Source organism: Nerophis ophidion, linkage group LG09, assembly GCF_033978795.1.
Source record: "Nerophis ophidion isolate RoL-2023_Sa linkage group LG09, RoL_Noph_v1.0, whole genome shotgun sequence".
In the NCBI taxonomy this organism is placed as follows: Eukaryota; Metazoa; Chordata; class Actinopteri; order Syngnathiformes; family Syngnathidae; genus Nerophis; species Nerophis ophidion.
The window spans coordinates 58,582,363-58,601,207 of record NC_084619.1 but is presented as its reverse complement, the minus strand read 5'-3'; the positions used below and the strand labels follow the sequence as shown (position 1 = coordinate 58,601,207).

Below are 18,845 nucleotides of genomic sequence, written 5' to 3'. Positions count from 1 at the left end.
GAATCATCTGCGAGCAATTATGAAATATCAGCAAACAATAAATCAATATTAGAACCAGCATAAAAATATCAGCAAGCAATGAAGAAATATTAGCAAACAAAGCTATCAGAAATATCAGCAAAAATACAGAAATAATAGTAAAAAAGTGTAAATAAATAATAAAACAGAAATATCACCAACCATTGATGAAATGTTAAGTATTAAAAAAAAATTAACTATGCTATCAGCAAAACAATTAAGAAATGTTAGTAATAAAATGGGAAATATTAGTAAACCATAAAACAGAATCATCAGCGAGCATTTATGAAATATTAGCAAACAATAAATAAATATTAGGACCAACATAAAAATATCAGCAAGCAATAAAGAAATATTAGCAAACAAAGCTATCAGAAATATCAGGAAAAATACAGAAATAATTGTAAAAAAGAGTAAATAAATAATAAAACAGAAATATCACCAATCATTGAAGAAATGTTAAGTATTCTAAAACAATGAAAATACCACAGTGATATCAGCAAAAAATTAAGTGTTAGTAAAAAAAATGGAAATATTAGTAAACCATAAAAAAGATTCATCAACAAACAATTGTGAAATATTAGCAAACAATGAAGAAATATTAGTAAACACTAAAACTAGCATGAAAATATCAGCAAGCAATGAAGAAATATTAGCAAACAAAGCTATCAGAAATATCAGCAAAAATATAGAAATAATAGTAGTAGTAATAATAGTAGTAGTAAGAGAAATATCAGCAAGCAATAAAGAAATATTAAATATCATAAAACAATCACAGAAATATCAGCAGGCAAGTAAGAAATGTTAGTAAACAATGAAGAAATATTACAAACAATGAAACTATCACAGACATATAACCAAAAAAATAAGAAATCCATCCATCCAGTTTCTACCGCTTGTCCTTTTTGAGTGTTACTAAAAGATTAAGAAGTATTAGAAAACCATAAAACAGAACATTCGCGAGCAATGAAGAAATATTTGCAAACAATGAAGATATTTTAGTAAACAATGAAACTATCACAGAATTATAGCAGGTAATTAAAAAATGTTAGTAAATAATGGTGAAATTTTTGCAAATAATATATAAGAAATATTAATTAATAAAGAAATATTAGTAGACAAAGCTATCAGATATATCAGCAAAAATATAGAAATAATAGTTTAAAAAATGAGAAGTAAAAGTAAACAATAAAACAGATTTACCAGCAAGCAATAAAGAAATATTAAATATTATAAAACAATAAAACTATCACAGAAATATCAGCAGGCAATTAAGAAATGTTAGTAAAAATGAAGAAATATTAATAAACAATGAAATTATCACAGACATATAACCAAAAAAGGAAGAAATGTTACTAGAAAAAATTAAGAAGTATTAGTAAAATATAAAACAGAAAATTCAGAGAGCAACGAAGAAATATTAGCAAACAATAAAAAAAATGTCATTAACAATGAAACTATCACAGAATTGTAGCAGAATTATAGTAAATGATGGTGAAATTATAATAAACAATATATGAGAAATATTAACAACGAATAAAGAAATATTAGCAGGCAAGGTTATTGCAAATATCAACAAAAAATGAAGAAATAAGAAATATAAGTAAGCAATAAAACAGAAATATCTACAAGCAAAAAGGAAATGTTAAATATTATAAAACAATAAAACGATCACAGAAATATCACCAATCAATTACAATTGTTATTAAACAATACAACTATCGTGGAAATAAGGACAAAAAAAAATATTTATCATAAAAATACATGCAAGTAATAAAGAAACAGTGAGACTGCAGCATTATACAAAATATCAACAATAATAAGAAATATTACTAAACAATGAAACCATCACATAAATATTACCAAATAAGGAATACATCATAGACATATTTGCAATCAATTAAAGTTGAATTTAAATATTAGCAAAAAATAGAATTGGCATAGTGCAGGGGTGTCCAAACTTATTCCACAGTCAGTCACTAAAATGTTAAAAATAAGTCAAATTATTATTATTATTATTTTATTTAATGCTTACAGTTAATCTCTATATCAACTTGAAGTTGATAGAAAGTAAACCAAATAAAACTTTGTTTTTATAGTAAAACTGAAATATGCAATATTTGGATGGATGGATGGATGGATGGATGGATGGATAGATAGATAGATAGATAGATGGATGGATGGATGGATGGATGGATGGATGGATGGATGGATGGATGGATGGATGGATGGATGGATGGATGGATGGATGGATGGATGGATGGATGGATGGATGGATGGATGGATGGATGGATAGATAGATAGATAGATAGATAGATAGATAGATAGATAGATAGATAGGATAGAATTTTTTGATTCCTTCAGGAGAGTTCCTTTATTTAGCAATTAAAGCCTTCAAAGATCAATAATGCAGGACACCATTGATTTTATTATTTAATATTTTTCAGTAATCACAGTGAAAAGTTAAATAAAATCCTACTAAATATATTTCAGATTCGAAAGGTTCCCCACTCATAAAATGATACATTTTTATTAGTTATTGTTTTTTACTTTTAACACTTAAATTTCAAGATTAACTTCCGATATATCTGTCGATATTAAGTTTGAAATATTGTTGTTGTTTTTTTATGCTCTTTTGTCAAAACGTTGATGTTTTTGTATGGCAACCACACAACATATGCAATATTTTTTCCACATAAAACATTTTAAAGTGATAAGTTTTAAGTAATAATTCATTATAACATTTTTTTTTGTCCTATGGAAAAAAACGAAAATAAAGACTAAAGGAACAAAAAAAACTGCCTGCATGGCAGCTATGTGTCAACATTGCCAGTTTTTCTTATTAGATTTCACCTCATTCCACTTATTTTTTTTTTTGCAAGACTATCAATTTTGCATTTTTGCCGAATATGTGGCTGGCCAGTAAACTATTAGCTGCGGGCCGCAAATGGCCCCCGGGCCGCACTTTGGACACGCCTGTCTAAGTGCTATTATCCCCTTTACAATGTCTCCCTCTGGCGGTCAGACACTCCAAGTACAATCCAGCGTGTTTGAACTGGTGTTAAAAATTACCGTAAAACTTACAAACACCCTAGAAACATCACGCCAGGTGACATTTTTAACGTACACGCAAGCCGAAAGAGTGAAACAGCACTTAGGCAAAGTGGAAAGTCCTTACCGCAGCATGTCGCCTCTCGCCGGGTTGTCACCTGATCCCGTCGCCGTCATGGAGTCGCGTGTTGGCGGGTAATAGACACCGGGGGGACTCGGCGTCGTCCAACTGGACCGCAACACGTCGCCTCGTCTTCCCGCAAGCGGGGCTTCTTCCCCTCCGTCCCTTGTAACTCCACCACCGAGCTCGGACACGGAGTCCGCCGAAACATGCGCTCCCTCGCCGGGTTAGCGGCCACCGTAGCGGCCGCCAGCGTCTACCTCTACCTGCTGTCCACTCACCTGCCGCCCGCAGACGACCACCTCCGGCCGGCCACTCAGGAAGGGGACGAGCCGGTGGAGCACCACTACAAGTAAGCGGATAATTCATTTTTACTTTTCCAAAAATACCAAAATAATATTAATCATGTACAAACAATTTAATATTGTTGAAGTATCAATGCATAAATACACTTTTAGAGCATTTTCACATTAGCTATATGCAGATCGACACGGATATGTCGATACTGCCGATACCAGCTCTTTATGCTCTAATAGCGATTCTCAAGTCAAAATATAAATACCGTATTTCCTTGAATTGCCGCCTGGGCACTAATTATTTTAAAACCTCTTCTCACTCCTGCAGTTACCAAAGGCATGCGGTAAAATTAAGCATGCACTAACTATTTTAAAACAGGGGTCACCAACGCGGTGCCCGCGGGCACCAGGTAGCTCGTAAGGACCAGATGAGTAGCCCGCTGGCCTGTTCTAAAAATAGCTCAAATAGCAGCAATTATCAGTGAGCTGCCTCGATTTTTTAAATTGTATTTATTTACTAGCAAGCTGGTGTCGCTTTGCTCGACTTTTTTTTAATTCTAAGAGAGACAAAACTCAAATAAAATTTGAAAATAGAAGAAAATATTTTAAAGACTTGGTCTTCACTTGTTTAAATGAATTCATTTATTTTTTTACTTTGCTTCTTTTAACTTTCAGAAAGACAATTTTGGAGAAAAATACAACCTTAAAAAGGGTTTTAGGATTTTTAAACACATATATCTTTTTACCTTTTAAATTCATTCCTCTTCTTTCCTGACAATTTAAATCAATGTTCAATTTTTTTTTATTGTAAAGAATAATAAATACATTTGAATTTAATTCTTCATTTCAGCTTCTGTTTTTTCGACGAAGAATATTTTTGAAATATTTCTTCAAACTTATTATGATTAAAATTCCCAAAAATTATTCTGGCAAATCTAGAAAATCTGTAAAATCAAATTTAAATCTTATTTCAAAGTCTTTTGAATTTCTTTTAACATTTCTGTTCTGGAAAATCTAGAAGAAATAATGATTTTCTTTGTTGGACATATAGCTTGGTCCAATTTGTTATATATTCTAACAAAGTGCAGATTGGATTTTAACCTATTTAAAACATGTCATCAAAATTCTAAAATTAATATTAATCAGGAAAAATTACTAATGATGTTCCATAAAAAAAATATATATATATTTTTACAAAAAGATTCGAATTAGATCGTTTTTCTCTTTATTTTTTTCGGTTGAATTTTGAACTTTAAAAGTCGAAATTGAAGATAAACTATGTTTCAAAATTAAATTTTCATTTTTTTCGTGCTTTCTCCTCTTGTAACTCATTCAATTAAGTGTTTTTTTTCATAATTTATTCTCTACAAAAAACCTTCCGTAAAAGGAAAAAAAAAATGTACGACGGAATGACAGACAGAAATACCCATTTTTTTATATATATAGATTTATTTATTACAGGTAAATTAAGCAAATTGGCTATTTCTGGCAAATTATTTAAGTGTGTATCAAACTGGTAGCCCTTTGCATTAATCAGTACCCAAGAAGTAGCACTTGGTTTCAAAAAAGTTGGTGACCCCTGTTTTAAAACCTCTTCTCACTCCGGCACTTACCAAAAGCATGCAGTAAAAATTTGAGTGTGATGTAAGGATACCATCATGAAAAGCACATTTAATAAAAAAAAACTTTATTATGGTCTTACCTTTACTTATATAGTCCATGCCAGCTCCTTCTGATCAAAATCATCGATAACTTGTTTATAGAAGTCTTCCTTATCTTTCTTCAGTTTTAAAAGTCTCTCTGTCTCGATGGAGATCTTCCTTTATTACCTCCTCCAGCCCATATCACTTCACTCATTTCACTTCTTCTGCAGCCAAGTAGTCGCAAGAAGGATCACTAGCGCTATCTACCACCAGGAGGCGGGAGTCATTTAGTGACTCATATATGACCGACACAGCTACGGTATTGTGACGGTGCCGTTGTCTTGCGGGTTCCCAGGACCGCCAAGGAAGGACGTGGCTTGAGCAGTTTGACTTCGTTTATTTTTCAATAAAACCTCAGTCAAAGATCGCTCTTCCGCTCCTCCTCTCCGCTCGCTCACCGCCTCCTCGCCGCCATCTTGGGCGTGCCCTGCCTGTCTGTCGGACCGTCGGCTCCACAGGTGTATTAATAAAACACAGCTGCTTACTGTTCTTTTTAGCGTACCGGTATTCAATAGCTTGGAACTTAAATCCTACTGAATAGCTCTTAATCTTCTTCCCTTTATGCGATTTCAAATTACAGGTATTGAAATGAGCCTCCTCCATTTTGAAAATGATGACAGGGGAAGTGTCACTCTTGACGTCACGAGTTTGACCAGGCGGTAATACTAAGCATGCGCTAATTATTTCGCGAAGCGAGTTTGACCCGGCAGTAATTCAAGGCAGGCGCATACTATATGCCCTGCGGCAATTCAAGGAAATACAGTACTTTGGATATTTTAGTTATTTTGCATAATTTATATCATTAACAGGAAAAGTGTAACGTAGCTAAATCACAAAATTGGCTGTAGCTAATTTACGGAAGGTATAACTACATAATGTGCAAGCGCAGTCATTCACTCTGTCATTTGTTTATTTAAGATACTCACTGCCTATTAAAAAGAGTCACATTGTATTGTTATTTTTATTGTATCCTTTTATTCATTGCCTGCGGTTCTCAAACTTTTTTCACCAAGTACCACCATGATGACGTACATTAAAACACAATAATGTAGTAGGCCTAGAGTATTCATTAAAAACAAAGCAAAGGTTCTAATTAATACGTATTATACCAAAGACTATCCGAGTCATACCAAAGACTATAAAAATGGGAGCCATTACCTCCCTACTTGGCACTCATCAAGGGTTGGAATTGGGGGTTAAATCACTAAAAATGATTCCCAAGCGCAGCACCGCTGCTGGTCACTGCTCCCCTCACCTCCCAGAGTGTGAACAAGGGGATGGGTCAAATGCAGAGGACAAATTTCACCACACGTAGTATGTGTGTGACTATCATTGGTCCTTTAACTTTAACCTAATGTGTATTTACTACTTTTGGCCAGTGTGACATTACACGCAGTTTGAACAGTAACACTGTGTTTGGATATTTAATTAGGTGATCATTTGGCGTAGGCACAGTTTGAGAATCACTGCTGTAGGCTATTTGGATATGCTAAGCTGAACGTAAATAACGCATTGAGTAAATGACGCCATGTTTTGCGTTGCACTGTGATTTTATGTCGATTATTAGTTTATTAAAGATCCCCTGTCAATGTTTGTTGTTGACAAACCCCAAGATGTAGAGACGAAGGCAGGCATAGAATAAGGAATTATAGTTTTAATATAAAATACTAGTACTAGAACACACAAAAGGTACAAACCAAAAGCGCGCACGTGGGCGGATGACAAACAAAAATAGCTATGAACAAACAAAACTGGAAGCATGGGACAAAAGCCAGTAAGCTACAAATAACTAACAAAATATAGCTTACCGCAACGCTGCAAAAACACGACAAGAGCGACAAGAAGTGACATCGACAATCCACGACACAACAGGTAGCAACGACACAAGAGCGACAATAATCCAGCAGTGACTGGATGGGAAGACAGGTCTAAATAGGAGCGGACTATATGACACCAGGTGTAGCCAGGTGCCAATCAGCCGCAGCCGAGGGGGAACACAGCACGAAACCAACAAAATAAGAGCACTGACAGGAAACACTACACACACACTCAGAGGAAACAAAGACAAATGCAGAGGAAAAAACTAAAACATAGTCAAACTGTCAGAGGCAAGCCTGACATCCCCATTAGTCTACACCGCATCGGGGACTATTTTTCCTGGGGTCCAGGCAAAAAACGTCCCACAGTCACAAAACAAAAGATTACAATGCAGTACAACATGATCAAATAATTGTCAGGCTTTCCCCTGACAGTTTGTCTATGTTTTAGTTTTTTCCTCTGTATTTTTCTGTTTCCTCTGTGTTTAGTTCCTGTCTAGTGCTCTTATTTTGTCAGCTTCCTGTCTTGTTCCCTGAGTGCTGTGTTCCTCCTCAGCTGCGGCTGATAGGCACCTGGCCACACCCGTTGCCAATCAGCCTGCTCCTATTTGTACCTACTCTGTCTTGAGTCAGTTGCTGGATCATTGTATTGTCATTCGGACTTGTCGTTGCCATATGTTGCTCTTGTCGTGTCTGTGATTCTTTTCAGCTACTACCTGTCGTGTTACATTTTGTCCTGGTTGTCGTAGCGGTAAGTTGTTCTTGTTAGCCATTAGTTAATTTCAGTTTTTCTGTTTGCTATCCTCTAACTTCCATGCTAAAGTTCCTTTTTGTTTTCTAGCTTCCAGTTCTAGCTCCCTTACTTTGCTATTCCACCCACGTGCGTGCTTTTTGTTTGTTCTTGTTCTATTATTTATATTAAATAATGTCTTCATATCCAATGCCTGCCTCCATCTCTGCATCTTGGGGTTTGACGTGAAATAACTCTGACAATAATAAAATGTTGCAACACAAAAATAGCAACAACAAAGAACCAAAAAAAACAATACCTTCGAGTTTACATAATGTTCATAACATATATAAAAATATATATATATATTTTTGCAAAAATAAAACAAAAAACCAAAGGCCTATAATATACACATTAGTGTACCAAAGACAAACAATAAGTGACGAAAAAGTACCATCCGTCCATTTTCTACTGCTTGTCCCATAATCAATAAAATAGTCAATAATCAATCAAACCAGTCATGATGTCAGGTACAATCTAGAATAATCTCTTTCCGCAATACTTCTCCTTTTAGTCTATTCTTAAAACCCACTATGCTGGCGATCGATACCAGATTTTGCAGAAGTTGATTAAAGACAATTTCGCAAAGGGAGCAACATTCGGAACACACCACTTTTTAAATTTCACCAGACACTTTAGGTATATTCGCACAAAGTATCAATAGTGGATGGGTGTCGCCGATACCAGCCCGGTATCAGATCGGAAAGAAAATAAGTGGTATCGCGCGTCACCAGGTCACACTCCAAGTCAACAGGGGTCAGCATGTTGCAAAGCAATGTAATGTATCAGACAGTAGAGAAACCCATGTAAAGTACTTAAATTATGTACAGTATACTCTAATTTTGTTGTATTAATTAATATGGTACGTATTTAGACACAAATTATAATCAATATATACATTAAATGAGTTGTTTATATTTATGTTTAAGGATACCTTTGATTGGAGGGCAGAAATAGCACAGAGGGTAGAAAAACACACACACAGACTCGGAGGCCCGTGTAAATCAATCCGTGGTCCTGGTCCAGCAGCTGCTGGGACTTTGATCACGGCTCCTTCTGACTGGCTGCTGGCCCCAACATGTCGCCGGGTGATTGGCCAACAAGTCAACCAGGAAGGCGACACTTGACCCCCGGAGATGTCCAGTATTTCTGGAGGGAAATGTGTCGCAGTGAGCCACTTGTTATTTTGGCGAGCAGGCGTGATCTACAAGACGCACTTAAACGCCTCCTCAAGGAGACATCCCAGGCTCTTCTTCTCTCCTCTTTTGCACGTCGCCTCTCGTTAGCTTGAGCCTCAGGCGGAATTTGTCAGCTTTCTCCCAGCATTTCAAGCGCGTCCTCGATGCTTTTCCGTTGTGCTTTCATGTGACATGCCTCGGCCTCAAAGACTGCAGAAAAGAGTCAAAAATAGCCAACTTTCCCTAAATGCAGCACACACAAACACATCAAGCAAACAAATCATCTCAAGTGCCACGGAAACAGCACAGTTTGGTAAAACTATACATATGTATGTACTGTATACTGTATGTATATGTATATGTGTATATATATATATAAATATATATAAATATATATATATATATATATGTGTGTGTATATGTGTATGTGTATATATATATATATATATATATATACATCTTGATTGGATTATCCAGAGAATAGTGCTCGATACCGTGGTAGAGCGCAATATGTAGGTGTGGGAAAAATCACAAGACTACTTCATCTCTACAGAACTGTTTCATGAGGGGTTCCCTCAATCATCAGGTTAAACCTCCTGATGATTGAGGGAATCCCTCATGAAACAGTTCTGTAGAGATGAAGTAGTCTTGTGATTTTTCCCACACCTACATATATATATATATATATATATATATATATACATATCCATCCGTCTATATATAAATATTTATGTATACACACACATATATTACGTACATACATATATACATATAGACACATATATACATACAAACATACTTATATATACATATAAATATACAATACATATACATATATACATGTGTGTTTGTGTGTATATATACATAATACATACAGTATATATATATATATACACACATATGTATATATATGGAACATATATACATACATATATGAATATATACATATATTAATATTTATAGATATATAGTAATATTATAGTACACATTTTGACCAGTACCGCAAAACTATAAGTGGTACCGTTTTACTGTAATGAACTGTAAAAAAAAAAAAAAAAAAAAAACGGGGGGGGACACAGTTAAACAAATGGCACCGAAATTTTACAGTGAAAATTTTTATAAAATGAACCGTTTTTGCCGTTTGCAGTAACACACGATAACAACAACTGTAGATTTTACGATTAAAAAAAATGGCAACTCAAAAAATTTAAAAAAATATATATAATTTTACCGTGAAAAAAACATATTACTGCACAAGGAAAAACAGTACCACTGTTTTCTTTTTTGATGCTAACAACTGAACTGCCATTTTTTATACGGGTAAAGAAAAACTGTAACAATTTTTCCAATTACAGTAACACACTGTAAAAATAACACCTAAAGATTTTACAGTAAAAAAAAAAAATACAAAAAAAAATTTAAACGTCAGCTCGGTCAATAGAATTTTACCATGAAAAAACAGTGTTAGTTTTTTTCAATTTACACTAGTATTCTGTAAAAAAAAATAAAAAAAATAATGAAAACTTGCTAAGTCAAGCAAATGTAAGGATTTACTTTTATTTTGACAAATTAGGTGTCTGGAAAGTATGATAATATAATATCGTTGCACTGTACTATACTACATTATACTATAGGTCTGCAATTTCATGCAGTACATATATTTTCTGTCAAAATAGTCAAAACAAATATAAAATAATTTTTTGATGCATATTATTTCCAGGTGTTAGCGGGCCACATTAATTATCGTGGCGGGCCAGATCTGGCCCCAGAGCCACGAGTTTGATACCTGTGTCTTAAACACTTCACCTAAGCTCCAGCTATGGAAACATGACATTCATTATGAATGGTTCCTATCTCGTAGAAATGTATTTCCCAAAGCCAGACCATGAATTGATTAACGTGGACCCCGACATAAACTTATTCGGGTGTTACCATTTAGTGGTCAATTCTACGGAATATGTACTGAACTGTGCAATCTACTAATAAAAGTTTCAATCAATCAATCAGACCCAGAACCAATTAACGATAAGTTATGCAGATATTTATATTTACATATGATTCAAGTTCAATTGTCATGTGTTTTTATTCCAGATAATGTCCAAAGTTTATATGAAAAGGTAATAAAATATGTCGATCAGTCAAAGGTTGATAGAAAAGATTTCCATGCTGTATCTCTTATTGTAGTGAAGCTAATTCAAAACTGCCATTCCGCTTCGGCCTTAATTGAAAAAGTGAAGAAACAACAATATGTAGTAAAAAAATATGACCAAAAAATCTTTTTTTAGACATTATATCCATGGGGAAAATGTTCAGTTACAATATGAACTTAAATAGTATGGTCGTTTAAAAAAATACCGCAATCAATCTGTCAGGATGATGAAGTTCAAAGCAATGCTAAAATAGCAATTATCTCAATGGGCTTTTGAACTGACTCGGTTGTAATGCTGCTAAACCAAACTAAAACAAGGGCTTTTTGTCCCTGCCTCACTATGCAGTATCGATAAATGTATGTCTGACAGAATATGGTTTTATTATTTAGTTAGGGTTGTAATTTTTTTGACACATACTTGACACGGACACAGCCCTTATTTTTAAACCAGTAATATCAGTTTCCCGAGTGCAAACACACACGAGCACGCAAGTTCCAGTCTTGGCTTCCGAGAGTCTTGCTCGGCGTTATTTTAGCGTTTCTGCTTACGACTTAACACATGCAATGATGATTAGAATAAAAATTAATAATAGTCCGAATGAGTGACACAATTTTCGCTGGACGACAGTTGCATACGTTGTATACTTTTACAGTGAAACACTGACAGCCCAGTCGCCAGAATTGTACCGTAAACCTAAAAAGTGGTATTGTTTTACTGTAAAAACGACTGCAGATTTTACGATAAAAAACCCTGGCAGCTCAGTCTCAGAAATTGTACGATTAAAAAAAATATGGTAGCGCTTTTCGATTCACAGTAAAGTAATAAATGACAGTAGATTTTAAAATAAAAAATATTAGCAGCTAAGTCACCATAAAAGTAAGTAGTACTGTTTTTCCATTCACAATAATGCACTGTACAAATGACAGTGAATTTTAAAATAAGTTTTTTTTAAAAATAGCCGCTAAGTCACCGGAATCGTACCATAGAAAAAAGTTGTACTGTTTTTCTATTCACAGCAATGCACTGCAAAAACAATAATGGTCAATTTCACAGTTAAAAAAAAAAGGCGAACCAGAATTTTTACCGTAAAAATAATAGGTACCATTTTTCTCTTCACAGTAAAGTAAAAAAAAATACATTAAATGTTAAAAATAAAAAATAGCAACTAAGTCACCAAAATGTTACCATAAAAAATAAGTGGTACTGTTTTTCCATTCACAATAATGCACTGTACGAATGACAGTGGATTTTAAAATAAATTTAAAAAAAAAACAGCTGCTAAGTCACCAAAATTTTACCATAGAAAAAAGTGGTACTGTTTTTGTATTCACAGTAATGCACTGCAAATACAAAAATGGTCAATTTTACTTGAAAAAAAAAAAATGGCGAGCCAGAGTTTTTCCGTAAAAATAATAGGTACCATTTTTCCCTTCACAGTAAAGTAAAAATTTACATTAAATGTTAAAAATAAAAAATAGCAACTAAGTCACCAGAATGTTACCGAAAAAATAAGTGGTACTTTTTTTCAATTCACAGTAATGCACTGTAAAAACATCAACCGTGGGTTTTACAATAAAAAAAAAAATTGGCAGCTCATTCGCCAGAATTTTGTCGTAACAATAACTGATACCGTTTTTCCATTCACAGTAATGCACTGTAAAAATGACAGTGGATTTTACAATGAATTAAAAAAAATATAGCAGCTAAGTCACCAGAATTTTACCATAGAAAAAAAGTGTTACTATTTTTCCATTTACAGTAATGCACTGCAAAAACAATAATGTTCAATTTTACGGTTAAAAAAAAAGGTGAGCAAGAATTTTTACCGTAAAAATAATAGGTACCATTTTTCCCTTCACAGTAAAGTAAAAAATGACGTTAAATGTTAAAAATAAAAAATAGCAGCTAAGTCACCAGAATTGTACCCAAAAAATAAGTTGTACTGTTTTTCCATTCACAGTAATGCACTGTAAAAATGACAGTGGATTTTATGGTAAAAAAAACAACAACTGGCAGCTCATTCGCCAGAATTTTGTCGTAACAATGACTGATACCGTTTTTCCATTCACAGTAATGCACTGTAAAAAGGACAGTGGATTTTAAAATACATTTTTTAAAAAAGCTGCTAAGTCACCAAAATTTTACCATAGAAAAAAAGTGATACGGTTTTTCTAGTCACAGTAATGCACTGCAAAAACAATAATGTTCAATTTTACGGTAAAAAAAAAAAAGGTGAGCCAGAATTTTTACCATGAAAATAATAGGTACCATTTTTCCCTTCACAGTAAAGTAAAAAATGATGTTAAATGTTAAAAATAAAAAATAGCAGCTAAGTCACCAGAATTTTACCCAAAAAATAAGTTGTACTTTTTTTCCATTCACAGTAATGCACTGTAAAAATGACAGTGGATTTTACAATAAATTAAAAAAAAATAGCAGCTAAGTCACCAGAATTTTACCATAGAAAAAAAGTGGTACTGTTTTTCTATTCACAGTAATGCACTGCAAAAACAATAATGTTCAATTTTATGGTTAAAAAAAAAATGGCGAGCCAGAATTTTTATCGTAAAAATAATAGGTACCATTTTTCCATTCACAGTAAAGTAAAAAATGAGAATAGATTTTAAAATAAAATAAAATAAATAATAGCAGCTAAGTCACCAGAATTTTACCATAAAAATACGTGGTACTGTTTTTCCATTCACAGTAATGCACTGTAAAAATGACAGTGGATTTTACAATACATTTTTAAAAATAGCAGCTAAGTCACCAGAATTTTACCATGGAAAAAAGTTATACAGTTTTTCTATTCACAGTAATGCACTGCAAAAACAATAATGGTCAATTTTGCGGTAAAAAAAAAAAAGGTGAGCCAGAAATTTTTACCGTAAAAATAATAGGTACCATTTTTCCCTTCACAGTAAAGTAAAAAATGACATTAAATGTTAAAAATAAAAAATAGCAGCTAAGTCACCAGAATTTTACCCAAAAATAAGTTGTACTGTTTTTCCATTCACAGTAATGCACTGTAAAAATGACAGTGGATTTTACAATGAATTAAAAAAAATGGCAGCTAAGTCACCAGAATTTTACCATAGAAAAAAAGTGGTACTATTTTTCCATTCACAGTAATGCACTGCAAAAACAATAATGTTCAATTTTATGGTTAACAAAAAAAAGTGAGCCAGAATTTTTACCGTAAAAATAATAAGTACCATTTTTCCCTTCACAGTAAAGTAAAAAATGACGTTAAATGTTAAAAATAAAAAATAGCAGCTAAGTCACCAGAATTTTACCCAAAAAATAAGTTGTACTGTTTTTCCATTCACAGTAATGCACTGTAAAAATGACAGTGGATTTTACGGTAAAAAAAATAATTGGCAGCTCATTCGCCAGAATTTTGTCGTAACAATGACTGATACCGTTTTTCCATTCACAGTAATGCACTGTAAAAAGGACAGTGGATTTTAAAATACATTTTTTTTTAAAAGCTGCTAAGTCACCAAAATTTTACCATAGAATAAAAGTGATACGGTTTTTCTAGTCACAATAATGCACTGCAAAAACAATAATAATCAATTTTACGGTAAAAAAAAAAAAAGGTGAGCCAGAATTTTTACCGTAAAAATAATAGGTACCATTTTTCCCTTCACAATAAAGTAAAAAATGACGTTAAATGTTGAAAATAAAAAATAGCAGCTAAGTCACCAGAATTTTACCCAAAAAATAAGTTGTACTGTTTTTCCATTCACAGTAATGCACTGTAAAAATGACAGTGGATTTTACAATAAATTAAAAAAAAAATAGCAGCTAAGTCACCAGAATTTTACCATAGAAAAAAAGTGGTACTGTTTTTCCATTCACAGTAATGCACTGCAAAAACAATAATGTTCAATTTTACGGTTAAAAAAAAAAAAGGTGAGCCAGAATTTTTACCGTAAAAATAATAGGTACCATTTTTCCCTTCACAATAAAGTAAAAAATGACGTTAAATGTTGAAAATAAAAAATAGCAGCTAAGTCACCAGAATTTTACCCAAAAAATAAGTTGTACTGTTTTTCCATTCACAGTAAGGCCCTGCGATGAGGTGGCGATGAGGTGGCGACTTGTCCAGGGTGTACCCCGCCTTCCGCCCGATTGTAGCTGAGATAGGCGCCAGCGCCCCCCGCGACCCCGAAAGGGAATAAGCGGTAGAAAATGGAAAATGGAAAAAAAAGAAAAGTAATGCACTCTAAAAATGACAGTGGATTTTACGGTAAAAAGAAAAACCGGCAGCTCATTCGCCAGAATTTTGTCGTAACAATGACTGATACCGTTTTTCCATTCACAGTAATGCACTGTAAAAAGGACAGTGGATTTTAAAATACATTTTTAAAAAAAGCTGCTAAGTCACCAAAATTTTACCATAGAAAAAAAGTGATACGGTTTTTCTAGTCACAATAAAGCACTGCAAAAACAATAATGGTCAATTTTACGGTAAAAAAACAACAACGGTGAGCTAGAATTTTTACCGTAAAAATATTAGGTACCATTTTTCCCTTCACAGTAAAGTAAAAAATGACATTAAATGTTAAAAATAAAAAATAGCAGCTAAGTCACCAGAATTTTACCCAAAAAATAAGTTGTACTGTTTTTCCATTCACAGTAATGCACTGTAAAAATGACAGTGGATTTTACAATAAATTTAAAAAAAATAGCAGCTAAGTCACCAGAATTTTACCATAGAAAAAAAGTGGTACTGTTTTTCTATTCACAGTAATGCACTGCAAAAACAATAATGTTCAATTTTATGGTTAAAAAAAAAAAATGGCGAGCCAGAAGTTTTACCGTAAAAATAGGTACCATTTTTCCATTCACAGTAAAGTAAAAAATGAGAGTAGATTTTAAAATAAAATAAAATAAATAATAGCTGCTAAGTCACCAGAATTTTACCATAAAAATAAGTGGTACTGTTTTTCCATTCACAGTAATGCACCGTAAAAAAAACAACCGTGAGTTTTACAGTAAAAAACTGTCAGCTCATTCACCAGAATTTTATGGTAACAATAAGAGTGGCCCCGTTTTTTCCATTTGCCGAATGCATTGCAAAACAATAACGGTAGATTTATCGTTAAAAAAAACAAAACAAAAAAATGGTAAGCCGGAATTTTACCGTTAAAAATAAGAGGTACCATTTTTCAATTAACAGTAATAACAACGGCCGTAAAATCGGCTATTTTTTTTACCCCGCAATTTACATATTTCTATTGACAAATCATTTTATATTTCTAAAAAGACACATTGTGTGTATTTTCGCACGTCAGACTAAAGTTCCCGTCGGATCTGGACGAGCTGCGCGAGCTAGCGGAGATGCTAAAGTTCTACAAGCAGGAACACCACGGCTACGTCCTGCTCCTCTTCTGCAGCGCTTACCTCTACAAGCAGTCCTTCGCCATCCCGGGTTCTTCCTTCCTGGTGAGTCTGCGTTGTTTTCTTGCATTGATGCGTTTTGGATTAATGATCAATTCTTCACGTGGTCAGAAACCGTAAACGTCTGATCCACTTCTCTCCTTCCTTGTGGCAGAACATGCTCGCCGGCGCGATATTCGGGCCGTGGGAGGGTCTGGTCCTGGCCTGCTTGCTCACCACCACGGGCTCCACGTTCTGCTACCTGCTCTCGTCCGCCTTCGGGAAGCAGCACGTGGTGCGGGTCTTCCCGGAGAAGGTGGCTCTGCTGCAGAGGAAGGTAAAGAGGTGACGACGGCCGCTTTGCACGTTCATGTTTCCCTTCAGCCCGAGTTGTTTGTTTGGCCACACAGATCTACTGTATGCCAGCTCACACAATTTACCGTCCGTAGAGGTTCTCTAGTGGGTTCCGCGGACCACCACACACTGCCACGAGAGCCCGGATTTCAGGGTACAACACTGTTTTATTGTCATAAATAGTGGTAGAATTTTGCTTTCCAGCAAATGGTCTTTCCCTCAGTCCGTGTCTCCCTCTCTCTGGCTCCCACTCCAACTCCCGTGTCTCGTGACTGCTGCTGCTAATAAAGGCGACAGGTGATTAGATAACAAGGCCCACCTGGGCCATCTACTCACTTGTCGCTGTCTTCGAGGCCGGACGTTGCACACCCCGTTACGCACCGTCTTTTTCGGTATTCATGCCACGCCCACTAAGTTATAAACGAAAAAAAAAAATTCCATTTAACATATTTCCTTGAATTGCCGCCGGGGCGCTAATTAATTTAAAACCTCTTCTCACTCCGGCGCTTACCAAAGGCATGCAGTAAAGGCAAATATGCGCAAATTATTTTTAAACCTCTTCTCACTCCGGCACTTACCAAAGGCAGGCGGAAAATTTAGGCCTGCGCTTAAACATTTGTGTGTGATGTAAGGATACCATCATGAAAAGCAGATATAATAAAAAAAAATGTTATTATAGTCTTACCTTTACTTATAAATTAAGTCCATGCGCAGCTCCTTCTGATCAAAAGCATCGATAACTTGTTTATAGAAGTCTTCCTTATCTTTCTTCAGTTTTAAAAGTCTCTCTGTCTCGATGGAGATCTTCCTTTGTTACCTCCTGCTTCGATTGAAAGTCCAGTTTAGAAAACTGTTTTATTTTAGATATGTAATCCTCCATGTTAAAAGAGCAAGCGAGAGGAAAAAATAAACACACGCTGCTCACTCTTGCTGCTTGTCGTCACTTCTTCTGCAGCCGAGTAGTCGCAAAAAGGATCACTAGCGCCCTCTACCACCAGGAGGGGGGAGTCATTTAATGACTCATATTTGACACACACAGCTACGGTATATTAATAAAACATAGCTGCTTACTGTTCTCTTTAGCATATTCACTAGTTTGAACCTTAAATCCTACTGAATAGCTCTTAATCTTCTTCCCTTTATGCGATTTCAAATGATTGAAATCAGCCTCCTCCAATTTGAAAATGATGACAGGTGAAGTGTCACTCGTGACGTGACGAGTTTGACCTGGCGGAAATCCTGGGCATAGGCTCATTATTTTGCGAAATACGGTATTAGCCGCAAATATATACATTGTGAAATGAATTATTTACACATAAATATTTTATAAAGGTTTATTAAATTTAATAAAACTAACACAGACACTCGTAAACACGTTAGCATATTAGCTAATGCTAACGACGCAAGCTCGATCACATTAAGATAGCGCGTACTAATATGCATGAAAACACTCCTACAGACATCACACGTGGGACGGTTTCGTCAGGTTCAAACACTGATGACATCTATTAAACAAGACAAGAATCAAGGAATTAAACAGAGACAGAAATACATTTGGTTCAATGAGGAGAAACGTCTGGACTGCTTTGTACAGTTCCACCACGCTCTGACGAAAGATTGTACGCCTCGTCTTTTAGACTTAGACTTAGAGACTTAGACTTTTCTTCTTATTGTCATTCAAATTTGAACTTTACAGCACTGATAAGAACGAAATTTCGTTGCATAAGCTCATGGTAGTGCAGGATGAAAAAAGCAATAAGGTTCATGTATAAATAAATAAATAAATAACATATACATATATATATAAAATAAATGAATATGTATAAATATTTTTTATTTGGACTTTCCTTGATTAAATAGCACCAGCTGGGAGGGGGGTCGTAAACAGCCATTGCCTTTGATTACAAAGAAATTCAAAGAAAAGGTCGGTTCAAAGAAAAGGCCATTGTCCTCGGTCACAGAACAGTTCAAAGAAAAGG

General features: G+C 34.5%; 1 protein-coding gene across 3 annotated transcripts in view; it reads left to right on the top strand.

Moving 5' to 3' along the window:
• Window positions 1–3,087: 3,087 nt before the first annotated feature.
• The window catches only part of LOC133559520 (transmembrane protein 41A-B-like), a 21,832-nt gene continuing 6,074 nt past the window's right edge, over window positions 3,088–18,845 (top strand). Inside the window, exons 1-4 of one of the 3 annotated variants that reach the window (XM_061911360.1) lie at window positions 3,401–3,542; window positions 15,195–15,345; window positions 16,428–16,578; window positions 16,688–16,857. In XM_061911360.1, the coding sequence (XP_061767344.1) occupies window positions 15,322–15,345; window positions 16,428–16,578; window positions 16,688–16,857 (345 nt within the window). In that variant the 5' untranslated portion in view covers window positions 3,401–3,542; window positions 15,195–15,321. Of the gene's footprint in view, window positions 3,543–15,194; window positions 15,346–16,427; window positions 16,579–16,687; window positions 16,858–18,845 lie in introns of those variants that run through there. The other 2 variants (XM_061911359.1, XM_061911361.1) reach the window with 2 other exon arrangements.